Source organism: Poecilia formosa, unplaced genomic scaffold, assembly GCF_000485575.1.
Source record: "Poecilia formosa unplaced genomic scaffold, Poecilia_formosa-5.1.2 Scaffold31, whole genome shotgun sequence".
NCBI lineage: Eukaryota > Metazoa > Chordata > Actinopteri > Cyprinodontiformes > Poeciliidae > Poecilia > Poecilia formosa.
In genome coordinates, this window is record NW_006799970.1 from 36,724 (window position 1) to 52,579 (window position 15,856).

The window sequence follows — 15,856 nt, forward strand, 5'->3', positions numbered from 1 at the left end:
TAGGAGGGTATACCGCTCCAAGATGGCCGCCCTAAATCTCGTCAGCGACAATAGGCGAGAGCGGTCCATGAGGCGTCTATCCTTATATTATCATTATATTATGTCTATGCACAGACAGGTGGAACCGTCACCGTCGCTCCACCGACCATCCAATATCATGGCCAACCTACCCCTCTTAACTCATTTCGCTTTCTTCCCGTGTGAAGAACTACGAAAAGCTCCCTCAGCACATTCAGGCTAGCTTGGCTCTGCTTAACCGTTCTTAGGCGTTCCGTAAAGGAAGACGTCGCTGAAGGCAGTACCAGGACAGGCCTGGACAGTGCTGGGTAAGTGCTTCCAAAGAAGCATTTTCTTTTCTTTTTTTTTCCGTTTGAAGCAGCTATCGCGTCGAGGTGGGCTGCTTTTATAGCTACTGTTTTAATTAACAGAGTAACTGTTGGCTAAGCTAACACGTAAGGGTGGGCTTGGTAGCTGCTTAGCGGTACATCGCTAGCATAAACAATTGGTAAAGTTCAGCTAACGTGCCACGGCGAGCAGATTTTATCTTCAGTTTTATAGCTAACGTATTACGACGAACTATAATAAGCTTTCGGCATGGCTACGGCTCCCGCCCCCACCAAAGGGTCGGAACCAACGGTTAAAGAGGGTGTATCCCGCTCGTGCCCTGCGTCATGCGGGGCCTCTATTTCGGGCAGGGACCCGCACCCTATGTGCATCGCTTGTATGGGCGCTAAACACGCTCAGGCGTCGCTAGCTGACCCTCAGGGGTGCCAGCACTGCTCGTCGATGCCAGAAAAAATCCTGGAAAGGCGGCTAAGAGTAGCTGTAGCCAACAGCCAGGACCCGTGCCTCTCATCATCTTCAGCTGTTGCGGCGGGTGAAATGCATCAACCGCGAGCCTCTAAGAGCTGGGCGGACATGATGGAGGAAGAGTCCTCGCCCATGCCCCCTCTGTTTGAGGGTCTCATGGGGAACGGGGAACTCGAAACAGGCTTGGAGGAAACGGAGGACAATAATTGATTTCATAGAGGAACATTTCTTTTGACAATTCATTGGTGAAGGTAAAGTTAAATGAATAAACTCCAGAAAGCTGAAGCAAATTTGATGGGGTTTTCTGTTCCATACGATGCATTGTGAGGCTTTCAAGTGCTTAAAAATTACACATATGTAATTACGTGTAGGCATTGTGTAAAATATTGTAAAACAAAACGATGCTATTAAATGTATATATTACATGTCATATATGCATACATATGACACGTCATGCAAAATCAAATTTTTTAGCCCTTAAATAAAAATTTTAATTTGTTGTCCTCTCCCAGTGGAATGCTGATATATTTACATTCTTTTTGAGTCATAGTTTTCAGTCTGTTCATTTTTCTCCATTACATTTTCTTGTCTATTACATCAGTGCATTTGTTGTGGAAATGCTAAACAAGGGTATGGAATTCCGGCTAATCAGTTTTGCGAATCTCTTTCTTTACTTCATTTAAGTACATATAAAATGCTGTAAGATTGCAAAGGTAAACTGTCTTTGTACTTATGATGGGATTTGTCACATTAAACACATTGGAAACACAGCTCTAGTAGTGCATACATAGAAGTTGCAGCTAGAGTCACAATTATTCACACCGTTCCAAGAGAAGAAATATATTTTTTGAACAACTTATAACTATCCTCACATGAAAGTATTCACCACTCATGAGTACGTCACTTGAAAGTTCCAATAATCAAACTTAGCAGATAATTTAACTTCCCATGACTGTCAGAATCAACCAAATCAAACATCTGATTTAAAAATTAAGATGCTAACAAAAAATTATTTAGGATGCTACCTAAATGTAGCAGAGTGTCTAGACAACAAAATATTGTACTTATGTGTAGCAGCACATTGCATTTTGCACATCCAAATGGTCTATCCGAACTCCAACTGGATCACGTGTTCAAGCAGAGATCATGTACAACCGAGGAAGTGTCCAGTTGTAGCGACAGACAACGTTCCACACCTCCTTTCAGTAAGTCAGAACCTGTGAAACAGTTATGTTCTGTAGCGTCATCTCTGTAACTGACCTTTGACGGTGACATAAATGGTTTGTGTGATGAATAGCTGTGGCTGGATCAGCACGCTGCACACATAGGCGCCCTCGTCCATGCCTTTCTGAACGTCGCTGAGCTTAAGCGTCCCATTCTCAAACACCACCTGGAGAAGTATCATGAATGTATTAGCATGCACTGATACGTCATCAATACATAGAGAAGAGTATGCTTTTGGAGTGTAGGAAAAATAAAAATAATTCCCTCATTTGTGTTGCATGCGTCGTGTTTTACGAGTTTAAAGTGGACCTCACCTGACGATGGTTGTCAGGCAGCAGAATTCCCTCCTTGTACCAGTTAATCGAGTAATAAGGATACCCAATTACTCTGCAGTTTATGAAAGTGTTTCTTCCTGCCACCGCTGTAATATTCTTCATAGGCCTAATCCTCGGAGGCCCTGATTTGGAGAAAGAGATAAATACAGATATGTGGGGAAAGAAAGAGAGGCACAATCAGAGAAAGAAAAAGAAAGAGGGGGAAAAAGAAGATCATTAGTTTATGGTGCCAATAGCAGGTCTTGGAATTTTGGGAATAATGCCGAAAGGGGAGGTGGAAAAGGAAGGGAGTTGGAGAGAGGGGAAAAAGACAGAAGTCAGAGAAAAAAAAAAGTATATAGAGGTTTAGAAAGAGATGGTGGTTTAAGACATCTTATGATTTTCAGGTAAAATGGCATTTTAATTCTGCAGCTGTATCGGAATACCTGAAGAAGGGTTATTCTAAAATATATCACATAAAATTGTTATGAGAAGTGCCTGTTCCTCTATATCTACATAGATCAGAAGAAAGATTATCAATAAAGCTCGTATTTTTCTCATACTGGAGGGGAGATGAGATTTTATTTGAAGCTCATCATCAACAAAAACGGGAACTGACTATTAACTACAAAGACAATAAGCGAATGTAGGAAAACTTACATGTTTGTTTGTTTTTTCAAGTTTGTTTAAATATTTCTGGATTATTTGAAGGAATATTTCTGGATTATTTGAAGGAAGTGGATCTATATCTATGCCTAAGAATAACAGTCTGTTAATCTTTGGTGACTGATTGGTCCTGAAAGGTGAGATACCACCACAGCAACTGACAAAACAATTTTCAACATCTCGTATATTATTTTTTGTGACTCCCTGTTTTCAATGCACTGTTTCTCTTGAAAATACCAAAGTATATTTTCTGTGCTGTTTTATTGTCCATCTATGACTAATGTTATAAAAATACACAAGAATGAATTCTATGAAATTTGCTGGAGTCATCATCAAAGGAAAAAGTCACAAAATACTGTGATATATCTACAATAGTAAAAAAAAAGTGCCCATGTTGAGCAAAATGCTTTTTAAAAAAACAAAACAAAAAAAAACGTAATCTGAATGTAATTTGACAGAAAACGTTTAGCATTTTTGGCAGCAATTGAGAGCCATCTCTCAGTCATTCGTCACTTCGTCTTTGACCTTCTCATCATTGTTCATCTTGTTTTTGCTTCTTCTGACACCCTCTCCTATACCCCTGCCATCTTTTGGTCTCATATTTTTTCTCTCCCTTTCCTCCTTCTCTCAGCATGTTCTGAGCTTTGAAGTCACAACTCTGACGAGTCAAAGATGTATTATTCAGGAGCTCCGTCACATATACGCACACACGCGCCCGTGCGAGTGCACACACTCGAGCTTAACATAAATGTGTTTTCGGCTACGTCTGTACGTTTCTGTGAAACTTGGTTGCTCAGTGAAAAGGATATTTTGAATAAAGCAGAATCATAGTGAGTGGGAAAGCATATTAGCATGATTGGGCTTTGTGAAGTCTGGTCGTAAGTATGGGTGTCAATGTATGTGTGGCCGCGCCATTTCTGACAGTTTGTGTAGCATGGATGACTAAAACTCTGGCACTGGAGCTCATTCTCACTTCAATAATCTTTCTGACATGTTTGCTTAGAGCAGACTTGCATGTCACAACTATACATATCAACGAAAGGACCAAGAAAAGAGACTGAGAGAAATTGAGAGAGAGAGACTGAGAGGGTGATGCAGCTTTGTCCATTGGCGTCATCCCATATCAGTGTCATCCCAGACAACAGTAACTTCACCCCTTCTGTCAGCAGAGTTTACAATCAGCTGCTCCACTTATAAGAAGCTGTCCTCTTTTAGTTGTTCCCGTTTCATTCAATTTTCCTCGAGTACTTAATCATTTGTTTCCTTCTCATCTTGGGTTTCATGGGTGAATTTTCGTTAGAGGCTTCTTAAATTGCTGACTAGATGTATAGCTAATGTACAGTCTGCTTTTAAGTCATTTGAAGAATACATATGTGAGTAGTATGTGTACATGTGCATAGTGTGTATGTAACATTTTCTCATGTTACACACACAAACACACAGTGTAATGTACTTTATTGAGGCATAATTGTGAAGCAAAATGAGCCAGCACATTGTAAAAATATTTTTCACCGCAGCTAAAATTGCAAGTCCTTTGGGACTTTACCATATTTTCACACAACAAATTTCCACAAATTTGTGAAGTTCATAATTAGTTGATTCGATGTCAATGCATTCTCTTCCCTGAGCTATAAATATCTGTAGTTCCACCAGGATTATCATTGTCCTCTTGGCTGCTTCTGTGATCCGTGCTGTCGTTCTGTAGCTTAGCGGTGTTCATTGGCCGTATGTGTCTGAAATGTAACGTTTAAATCGGGCCTTAACATCCAACCTGAACTAAATAACTAATCAGAGGCCTGAGACCAAAGGTAGTTTAAAATTAATCCTGATCTCTGATTTTGCACTCTGCTGGTTTGTTAGTGTAACATCGTTTTTAGCTTTTGTTTTACATATTCCAGCTCAATTTTCTCACTTGTTGTGAATGCAGGGTGAACCAAGTGCAAATCTTCTGGGATATGTGATTGGGGCCCAACAGGATGGAGCCATGTGCACATGTACAGGCTAATAAACTTCTGCACCTTTCTTTCTTTCCTCACCAGGGTAACCTACTTTCTCTTCTATTTATACTATTAAAGCAGATTAACACATCTTTATATTGTGCATTCTTGTTTAGATTTATCTGTGTTGTATGCTTATTAAAAATGCACCAAAGAAGCCCCAGCTCGACCATCAACCATATAACTTTAGCCCGACACGTACTGAATTTTGGGCTAAACTCCACGAAAAAGATTTGCAGTTCTGTCACTCTCTCCATTTTCAGATGTTGGATTAAACAGTGCTTATATGATGATTTAAAATGTTTGTTCAAACAGATAGGTTGTGGAGGTATCTTAGTTTGAATTACGTATTCATCAACACTACTGTGACATATATATGTTCAGAGGTTTTGATTACATAAAAAAAAGACAAAGAAAAAAGATTTCTTGTTTCTTCTTCTAGAAGAAACAAGAAATCAAATTTTAGAAAGATGGTAAACAAAAATAAAAAGGTATGAAAACTAAAACTATAAAGAGGAGAAAAGACACGCATACAGAGACAGAAATAGAGTAATAGGAGGGTACAGTAGAGGTTATTGGTCAGGGTAGGGAGGGGGTCAGGCTATGGGAAGCCTCTGTATGACTGATATTGAAAAGTAGACAGGCACCTCTTACGTTTATGCGCGCTTGGTACTCAGCACTACCAGCCGAGTTTCGTGCGGCGCACCGATACACTCCTCCATCACGAATCTGCGGGCTGCTGACGTTGACAAAGCTAACGGTGCTCCCGTCGGAGAGCGTGTACTGGCTGGATCTCACGCGCGACAGATCCCGAGCCACGGGCTCATCGTCCAGGGTCCAGGTGATGGTAGGCGGAGGGGCTCCTTTGGCAGCACACATCAGGGAAAACGGCTCACCAGGGACCACCACTCGTTCACTGAAGGAGGCGACAATACGGGGCGTACCATCTACAAAAAAAAAAATCATTAGGCAAAAATATAAGAAATAGGAAATCACCCAACAGCGGGTCTCGGTACTTTATTCCAGCTCCCATTTCTTCTACACCCTCAAAAAACACTTTGCCTGAACCATGAAGCAATTAGAAGAAAGTGCTTTGTGCTGTATATTTTGTGACATTTACCCACCAGCTAAGCGCTTCTAGGACTCTCTGTGGAAAGCCATGTGCAGTCCATATTTTTGTGGTTGTGTGGCACAGAAAGTAAAACACCCCGTAAGAGTTTAAGGCCAAACACAAAGTGATTAAAGAAAACAATGGATATGATTATGAACTCTTAGTTTTTTTTAGGTTTTTTTTAAAGTTCTTTTTCTTCTTTTACTCTGAGTTCAGCGTATAAAACAGCACCCCTATAAATCTACAATAAAAGTAAAATACAAATGATTAATATAACGATAATGACAATTGTAACAGTGAGTTTGTTAAAAAACAAATGGGGATTTTCCTCCTACACAAAAAAAAAAACGTTCAATTTTTCAATATCTTATGCGAGTTTAGGTTACTGGAACATAAATTGATCTTTTCATACATCTTTACCAGAGATGCTGGTAAAGACGCTGGATGTTTTGAACAGCAAAAAAAAAAAAAAAATCCTTTAATTTGTGCCTTCTCAAATCAATAAATGAACATATTAGCAATCAACCGCATTAGACATTCACCTATAAAGCAAAAGCCCAACAAACTGTTCAACATTTTTTTACCTTCCAGCAGTATGATGGAGAAGTCCTGGGCAGTCTGGCCCTTTCGTGAGGCAAAGCACTGGTACGCTCCAGAATGTCTTTTTTGTGCAGCAGAGATGAAGAGTGTCTCATTGTGTGCTCCTTGGATGGAAAAGTGCTGATCAGGCATCACAGGTTCTGTGTTACGGTACCAGGAAACAGTAAAGTGGGGGGAACCCTGGACGGCACAGGAGAGGATTACTGTACTGCTGATCCCCGTCTTGAGGTTCTTTGGAGACAAAGTGACCCGCAGTGGTTCTAGAGATGAGGGGGGGAAAAATAGAAGACAATAGCGTAGATGGAGGCAAGTAAGTATCTACATATTGAAGGAACAAAAGTTGGTATATGTCAGCATCCCAGGCACAGGATGGAAATTTTCTTATGAGCTACACTGTGCTGGCTAAGCAACACAAATCATATTTTGGTGTGTATTTCTTGTCTATGTTTCAGTTTCTGTGTCTGTCTGCATGCGTGTGTGTGTGTGTTTGTGTGTGATTGAGATTGTGTGCTGAGCAGCAAGGAAAAACCCGAGACAGGAAGACAGAGAGGGAAAAAAAATGTCAGTGAGCAATAAAGCAGCTGGTGTGATGAGCTGGGAGCTGCTGAATGTGTGTGAGAGCATGTGTGTCTGTGTGTCACTGCATCTGCATGGGTAAGATGGGTATTTTTTTTCTCACAGAATGAGTGCAAGTATCTGTGACTCCAAGTCTGAATGTCCTACCATATATGATCTGTCACTTAAGGTTTGAACTAAAATGTGGTCACTCTGCTCCAAAAAAGTGTATAAAATACAAAATAAGAAGTGACTTTTGAGCAATTGTGGGGTGTGCACTTGCTGACTGGCTTGCTTTTATCCTCAATAAAACAAAATTAGTCTCAAATAATAAGTAACTTAGGAGCTTTAAGTTTACATAGTTTTACCCAAGCCTTACAATGAGACGAAAGTCAAAATAGTTTTAAGACATATCTACCCTGACTACCTACCTATAACATTGAGATGACCCGTCACCTCTTTGGAGCCAAAGCTGTTCGTGACTTCACAAATGTAGTTGCCACTGTCCTCAAGTCTTAAGTCGGAGATAGTGAGGCCAGTGATGCGGCGCGTCCAGCGAGAGTCAGCTGGCAGTGGTCGACCGTCCTTCAACCATCGGATGGTGGGATTTGGATATCCGGAGGCAATGCAGGGCAGCTCCACACTGTGTCCAACCTGCATCTCACCAGACTGGAAACTATCCAGCACAGATGGGGGGGACTCCTTAGGGTCTAAAGGTGATCACAGAAATGTGATTTTGATTCAGATTAATGCGCTCGTCAAAACATTCTGAGACCAAAAGTAACTAACGAAAAGGAAAACAAGTTTCTTTACCTACCCTTTACAGAGAGCCTGGCTCCATTACTCTGGCGGGTTTCTCCACTGTACTTGTGCTTTGTGATGCAGCGGTAGGTGGACAAAGCATCTTCCTTCTGCACTTCTGAGATATATAAAGCGCCAAATGAGGTCAGGAAGAAACGATTACCTGTAAAAGAGTGGAGAAGTACAGGCTGGTCATTTTGGTATACTGTCAAAGGTAATTCCTGCATGCAGTGTGCCCTGCGTCACTCCTTTGACCTGTAAACCATGGAGACATACAACCACTTCAGTGATGAAACCCATTCTGCAAAAACATGCCTTATGTGTCGTTGCTTATAAAAACATTAAAAACAAAAAAAAAAATTGAGGATAACTGATCTAGAAGGATGAAAAGCTAGATTTTTTCACATACAGATTTCACAAAAGAAATGTTTAAAAGCATCTGTAATTGAAGAAACACTATATTGTGGTAATTTATAGGACTTTTCACACTCTTCTCAGTATACTTGAACAGGAGTCCTTATATCCAGGCCTCTAGGGTCAGTGTCCTGCAGCTTTTAGATGTGTCCCCAGTCCAGCCTCCTCAGTATGCAGTCAGTTTCTCCGGAGTCCTGCTAATAACATCAGTATGCGACGTAGGCGTGTTGAAGCAGAAACGCATCTAAATGTTACAAGACACTGGGTTTCAAAGCCTAGATTTAAAGACCCCTGCACTAGGAGGTGGTTGTTTCACGTCAAAGAAGCATTGAAAAGGCTTGTTTTGTTTTCTGACATTAAAGTTTTCAAAAATGATCTTAAAGAATAAGAATTCCAGATTAAGTTATTCTGTTGAAGTCTACGATTTAAACTTTCAACTAAAGATGATCAAATGCTGCCCAGACCCCTTGAAAGCCTGTCGCTCTCCAGTTTGGCACGGACTAAAACGTTTTGAATCAGACACCAAGCTTAGCGTCATTAGCCACCTTAGGTGTGGAACAAGGGTTGTTGAGGCTTCCCACTGTGTCTTCTGTAGTTTTTGACAAAGGAAATCAAACTAAATTGTTTTAAATATTACACAAGCACACACACAAGTTATTATTTCTACCCTTATTAGGACTTGGCTTCCTTTCATTTTTGTCACCGTGTTTATGCCTGACCTGTCCAATTTGTTGGAAAAATTGGCCGTAAAAGTTGAAAAATGATAAAACACGCTAGCGGACATCAGAATGGTTGTGAATGATCCTTTGCATGCATCTGTGAGTATTTTTACAGTTATTTTTTCCTTAATGGCATACATGACTGTCAGCCAGAGCACTTACAATCATAAAGTTCACACACATGTGTTTTCATGTGAGTCAGACTGTTGTGCTGAGTGCTAAGCAACGTAAGCTGTAATTTCAAAGCCTGCCCTTTTGTTCCAACCTGGGTATTATGCCTTACAGGATAATATGCACTTGGTGAGCGGAGCCCTGTGTAACACATTGCTACACCCTTGTCACAACATGCCTGAAGAAAGAAAGACGGAGCACGAAGGGGGTGATCGGGGAGGAGGGGAGCAAGAAATCCAGAGACTATTACAAATGAAGACAAAGTAAAGCAGCACAGAGGACATAAATGAAAATAGGCTTGTCAAGAGACAATGTGAAGGAAACTTACTTCACCACTTATCCATCAGTTTTATTCTCCTCTCAGTGTTTTTATCAATACAAAACCAAAACAAGTGGGGGAAAAAAATCTGCATCAGGAATCTTACACATTTACGACCAGTCAATTCAAAACATGCTGCCCACAACAAAGGTCACAAAAGTTTTACTTTGATTAGTTTATTGAATTATCATTTTGTGATCAAACCCTAATTTGCTAACCCAAACTAATATCACAAATTAAGCACGACATATGATTTCGGTTGATTTGGATCGACACTTAAGAGATTTCTATCAATATCCTGCAGCAAGTCACATTTAATACATGTTGTTATAACATTCTACACTTTTCAGGTTTTCAGTTTCAAATTTTCTTCGACTCCCCAGAATTAGAACCAAATACGGAGAAGCAGCATTAGGTTTTTATGCTCCTTTGATCTGGAACAAATATTCAGAAAACTGCAGAACTGCTGAAACACCAAACACCTGGCACATTTGGTTAAAGCCGTTTCCTGCACCTCTCACTTTCTGGCTGGAATCTCGACCAGTCATATTATCAGAAATTGTTGGATATCATCAGTCGGTTGGTTTCCTGACACGGGTCAGGCTTTGAATAAAAGATATCTGTGCCATTCAAGTTTGGCATGAACCTGTTTTATTTGTTTCAAAACCATTTTTGATGTGCGTTTGGAATAATTTTCCTGTTCAAACATTCATTTGCATCCCTCTGATGCAAACTGTGGCCATTGAAATAAACTGGTCAGGATGTTTAGGAACATCTTTGGAACCATGTTGATCAAAACCCGTCATAAACCAGGAACTTCTGGAACATGTTTAACATTAACATGGACTCAACGAGTGTCAGGACCAGCAAAAAAAATGACATCTTCAAGCTTGACCGAAAGATCGAGACCCTAAAAGTCTTCTGGAGAAAAGCTTTATGTTCAGTTAAGAAACACATTGATCTATTTGGAAATAATAATAAAAATAATATTTGAAGGAGTTGAGGTCTGTCAAACACTTGCCCGGCTTTTAAACGTGGCGGTGGTAACATGACGATGACGCCTACTTTGCATCCAGTGGCATCAGTCCACTGCAAAAAGTAAATGACGATGGATGACTACCTGCACTTTCTTCAGCTTCACCTCAAATCAACGACTGAACAGTTTCTTTACTGTTTATTTTTTTTAAAAATCAGTTCTGTTTTTGACATAACCAGTTCTGTTAAACTGGTTAGACTTTTGAATTGACAGGAAGTGAGCTCTGAACTACAGATCCTCTCACAGAGCGCTTTGAGCAAAAGTGGTTCTACGAAAGGGAACCTTACGATTTCAATTTAAATATCTGCTGTTACCCTGCAATCTCTATACAATCGCTTAATGGTGTAGATGCAAATCTGTTTAAACACTTAAAAATCAATGATACTTGGAGTTGATACAACAGGACAAGGTTTCCAAATACAGACAAAAACTGGAAAAAGCCAGGTCAGTTTCTAGTGTGAACCCAACCTCAGCTGCATTACAAACTTGTTGGTATCAGGGAACTCTTTTAATTGAGTGATAGGCTTACTGAGAAGTTTTATTCAATAAAAACAAAATACGTCATTGTCTATATAAATAAACCTTGATTCACAGATTTCCATAATTTCTTGCCCCATGTCTGCTCCTATTTGTGGTCTTTTGGTTTCCTGTCCCTCCCTCATTCTGCCTTTTTTTTTTTTTGGCACAACTTGTATTTAATTTCTAGTCACCGCCTAACCTCCTGCTGTCTACAGAGATGAGACACACCTAAAAACAGTGGAGAGGGTGCAGGCAGGGATAAAGGGAGGCAGCAGTGAAGAGGAAGGGTCTGAGGGCCTACAGGGAGGAGGATGGCAGATGGAGATTGATGGAGGGAGAGATGAGAAGATAAAGAGAAACATGCCACTGGGAGTGACAGAGGAGGGAGTGAGAGTGATGAGGGGCCTACAGGCCTGAGAGCTGTACACAGCTAAAAACAATTCTACGTCTTTCTCCATCTCGCCCTCCGCTCGCAAACCTCTCCTCGTGGGAGAGATCAATTCTCGTCTAGTCTGCCTACGCCTCCAGGAGTAGGCTGCTGTGGTTGAGTGTGTGTTTGTATGTGTTCCTGCATGTGTTTTTGTGTTTATTTTATTTATTTATTTATTTTGCCGTCAGAGGAAGGATGGGAATTTTGAAGTCTATCTCACACCCATGGGAGTTGCACAATCACTTCACTTCCTCCTTACTTTTTATTTTTTCAAAAATATTTTCAGTTCCTTTAGTTCCCTTTTCGATTCTGCGTGCCGCCCTACAGCCCTCCTTCTGCCCTCTACCCATTCCCCCCTCCCCACCCCAACATTTACAGTGCTCTTCTTCCCCGTCTTTCACGGGGGCTGGGGGTCTGTGAGTAATGGAATCAGTTCAGCTGATCTGCCTGAGGCAGGAAGTCATGCCAGGAGCAGGAGCCTCGGCTCGATCTTTGCACATTTTCTGGAAATCCACAGACATGCATGAAAAATAACGAGACAGAGGAACAGGAATGGAGAAGAAAGGATCATGGGGCCCTGGAGTATCAATTGTCTTCCACAAAGTTTCTCCAGAGAGAGGACACCGCTCTTCCTAAATATTGAGAGGTGATTAAGAAAAGTGCCGCTAAATGTGCACCGTGTACGGCTGCAATTATTTATTTATTTTTTTTTAACAAATTATTAAGTAGGATAAATAAAAATAGAAGTAATATAAGGAGCCAGAAAGAAAAAGAAAAATCTTTAAAGAAATGTATTCACCAAGAAGAATGGACAAACCCCCAGATAAGAAAACTGTGCATATTTTAAAACGTTAACTAGACGACAGACGTAAGGTAAAGATGGAAATGGATAAGAACAGAAGATGTACGCAGGAAACAGTCATTCAGTGGCAAACTGAGCTGAAAAGGAAATGGCGTAAGTACCGGGGGATTGTTCTTGGTGCTGCCATGCAAATGAGAGCGGCGCTGCAGCTATGCTAACTAACAGCAATTTACACTGTTGGACTCATCACTTATTAATGCTCCACAGCTCTCCCCTCTCTTCTCTTCCCCCCACTTCCCTCCCATCTCTTTCTCTTTACCCATTCTCCCTTTCTCGTGCTCTCGCCAGGATCTCTCTTTTTTGTTCGCTCTTTCGCTCGCTGTTGCTAGGGCCTGGGCACTCACGTGACAGCAGCTGGGTAGGGGGCGCTGCAGTGGCACACGACAACGAGGGCAAGTGTGCATTTTTATGCACTTAGCACGCATGCACGTGTGTGCGGCAGAGTAACCTTCATTAGAGGTAAAAAAAAAAAAAGAAAAAAAAGAGGAATCAGCCATTTAAATGAAGGCGATGTAAATCAGAGGAAAGGAACTGCTGAATGGATCTGTAACTCATTCGCGTGCCCAGACCTTAGGCCACAGATGGGGCTTGCCGCATCACTCGTTGCGTAGTGCCACTTTGTTTTGCACTCTTGACTTCTAAAACGCGTCCTGGAGATCGCCATTTGTGTTGCTGTCAAAGTTTTGCCTTTTAGTTCGGCTCCAAAGTGACCACGGGTGCTGTGCTGTGCTGTGCTGTGCTGTGCTGTGTTGTGCAGGCCAGCAGTCACACAAATGGACTTCTCAGAAATGCGCACTGACTCAAACGCACACAACATGTCTTACAAGCTACACGCTTGTACTCCCACTGTTTCACAATCCACATTTAGAGTGTGCACCTAACAAACTGTGAGCCGAGCATTTTCACTACAGAGATGACACAGCAATGGGAAGACAGTGGAGTACACCTACACATCCCTTATTTATTTGCCTGATTTGTCCTGGGTTTTTTTTTGTTTCCTTTTGTTTTTCTCTTTTCCCGTTTCCACATTTTTCATTACAGATATAATCTTACCAATTAGGCTCCCTACCAGACATAGAATGTAAATGATCAAATATCTTGGCAGTCCTTATCAAAGATGCATGCCTGTATTGACATTTATGCTGTTAGCGAATCATTAAAACTGTGTTAGCAGATGAAGTGGATCGTTGGTGCATACTTTTTTCTAATAAAGGCTGTCAGGAAAACATTTAACACAGAGAGGCAAAGAATACTGTGTAGCATAACTCCAGCACTTGAACAAGTATATATAGCTTACAGCAATTTAACAGTAATAAGCAGGAGCAGGCTTGCATCAAACCAATAAAGTGAGTGTAGTAGAAAGTTTGGCTTGAGATGCACCAATTCAGATGCCCAACACTGACCACTGGAAATAGCCATTTGTTCTTGATCGTACATGTTGCTTGATTGGTGCTAACAAGGTCAAATACTGAAAAATCATATTGTTTTCCTTATTCATTACATTTTTAGAAGCACGTCAAACATCTCTGCATTTTATGCCCTTTTACATTTTCATAAAAATCCGATCAAGCTTAGGAATTTGATGCATAAATGGAAATACAATTATAATTAAATTAGGTTTAAAGTAATATTTTAATTGCAGCAACATGATTCTTCTGACTGGAAGTAATAGCATTTGTTTGGAGCCCAAATTCACTTGAATCTGACAAAAAGCATAACCTGGTTTAGGGCTAATCACTAAAGATGCATTTATTGTTGGTAGAAAATGTCTTAGTGTTGCATTTTCAGGTTTGCTGCTTACAACTTCAACTGAAACTTATTTCTTTTAAAAATGCCAAAACTTACATGGCTTTAGACGTGATAGCAGGAATAAGATCAAGTTAAAATTACTGCTGCATCTTTATTTTAAAACCTTTTTTCAAAAATGTGTGCCTATATTTTACAAAAATCTACAGAACATTATGTGCACTTATCAGTACATGAACGATATTTATTCTACTTAAAAATCAACAACAAAAAAACTGCAAAGCCAATATCAAGTCATTACATAATATTTAAAAATATTTGAATCACATATTCAAATGTCTGCACTGTGTTGGAATACCCTTTCCTGCAGAACATTGCAGAAGTTGGGTGGATTGTCTGATGGAGTAATAAGAATATATTCTTATGTGGTTGAATGTATGACTCATTTACATTTTTCCCTTTCTAAAACAAGATTTAAAAAGTCACATACTACATTTATATTGCAAACTCTGACAAAAGAGGCCTTAAGAGAATCAAGCAACGTGAGCGATTTAAACATGACTGGCATGCGTTGAGATTTGCCTGCAAAAATATATTTATTTTCCAAGCAGCCATTCTTCAGCTGTAAAGCAGTGAATAAGGAAGAGGCTTTCAAATAGTCAGACAAGATCCCTGCATCTCTACTTTCTGGTAGGACTTCATTTCTTTCCATAGCTAATTTATTTCAGAATTACCAAGGGCCTATTATGGTTGATTTGAAAGATGCGCTGGGAAAGCTTACTAAAAGCTATTTCATTTGAGCTCCTAATACTGTGTCTAAACTACCTCCTTGTGTTATGCATTACAGCAGACGCCGATTAGATATTATTGCACATCAGTCAGTGCTCGTCTTCATTTAGCCCAGGATATTCGCCGACATTTCGAATTCCTTTTTACCCATTTGTCCATTTCTATCTATCCTAGACAAAGATGTTGAAAGTCAAGCCAAAATTTCAACCATGTTTTGACAACAGATGACTTTACGCCTTTGGTCAAAATTTCATGTTTTTAAAGAGAAGGTTATGTAGCTGTTTTTGGAAGCGGGGAGAAATGCCACTACCTAACAGCTGGGACAATAGCTGATTACAATGGACACTGATTACTGATATTTGTCATACACTGATTACAATATATGACTGTACAAAAACACAAAAACTCACCAAGTATTTTTTGCATAGTATTTAGTGCAAATATGTTAGTACACAAAGGACAAAATTAACTTACAAGTAACTTTTCAGCAAAATACAAGAGCTTTTTTTTAGGTCAATAATTCCTTGGCATTTATTCCATTAGCAGATTATTTGACTTGTAACAAGACTTTTTTTTTCCTGTTACATTGTTGACCAAAGAGTTTAAAGCCACTTCCAAACAAACGTCCTTTTGATTCACTATCTGCCCTTTCTTGCGTCCTTGTCGCATGAAAATTTAGGCAAAGAAGGAAATGACCAGATATTGCCACAAATTCTTTGGGTTGTTGTCTCTGTAGCTTAGAAATAACTGAGCTGATGATGTCACATTAAGCA

The 15,856-nt window shown here is 40.1% G+C and overlaps 1 protein-coding gene across 3 annotated transcripts in view; it reads right to left on the reverse strand.

Moving 5' to 3' along the window:
• The window catches only part of dscaml1 (Down syndrome cell adhesion molecule like 1), a 125,568-nt gene that overhangs the window by 36,700 nt on the left and 73,012 nt on the right, over window positions 1-15,856 (reverse strand). For 2 of the 3 annotated variants that reach the window (XM_016670171.1, XM_016670170.1), the window contains exons 1-6: window positions 8,095-8,238; window positions 7,709-7,987; window positions 6,707-6,982; window positions 5,659-5,958; window positions 2,349-2,491; window positions 2,071-2,200 (exon numbers count right to left, since the gene is read on the reverse strand). The exons of the other annotated variant lie outside the window; for it this stretch is intronic. In XM_016670171.1, the coding sequence (XP_016525657.1) occupies window positions 2,071-2,200; window positions 2,349-2,491; window positions 5,659-5,958; window positions 6,707-6,982; window positions 7,709-7,937 (1,078 nt within the window). In that variant the 5' untranslated portion in view covers window positions 7,938-7,987; window positions 8,095-8,238. Of the gene's footprint in view, window positions 1-2,070; window positions 2,201-2,348; window positions 2,492-5,658; window positions 5,959-6,706; window positions 6,983-7,708; window positions 7,988-8,094; window positions 8,239-15,856 lie in introns of those variants that run through there. 3 annotated transcript variants of the gene reach the window in all.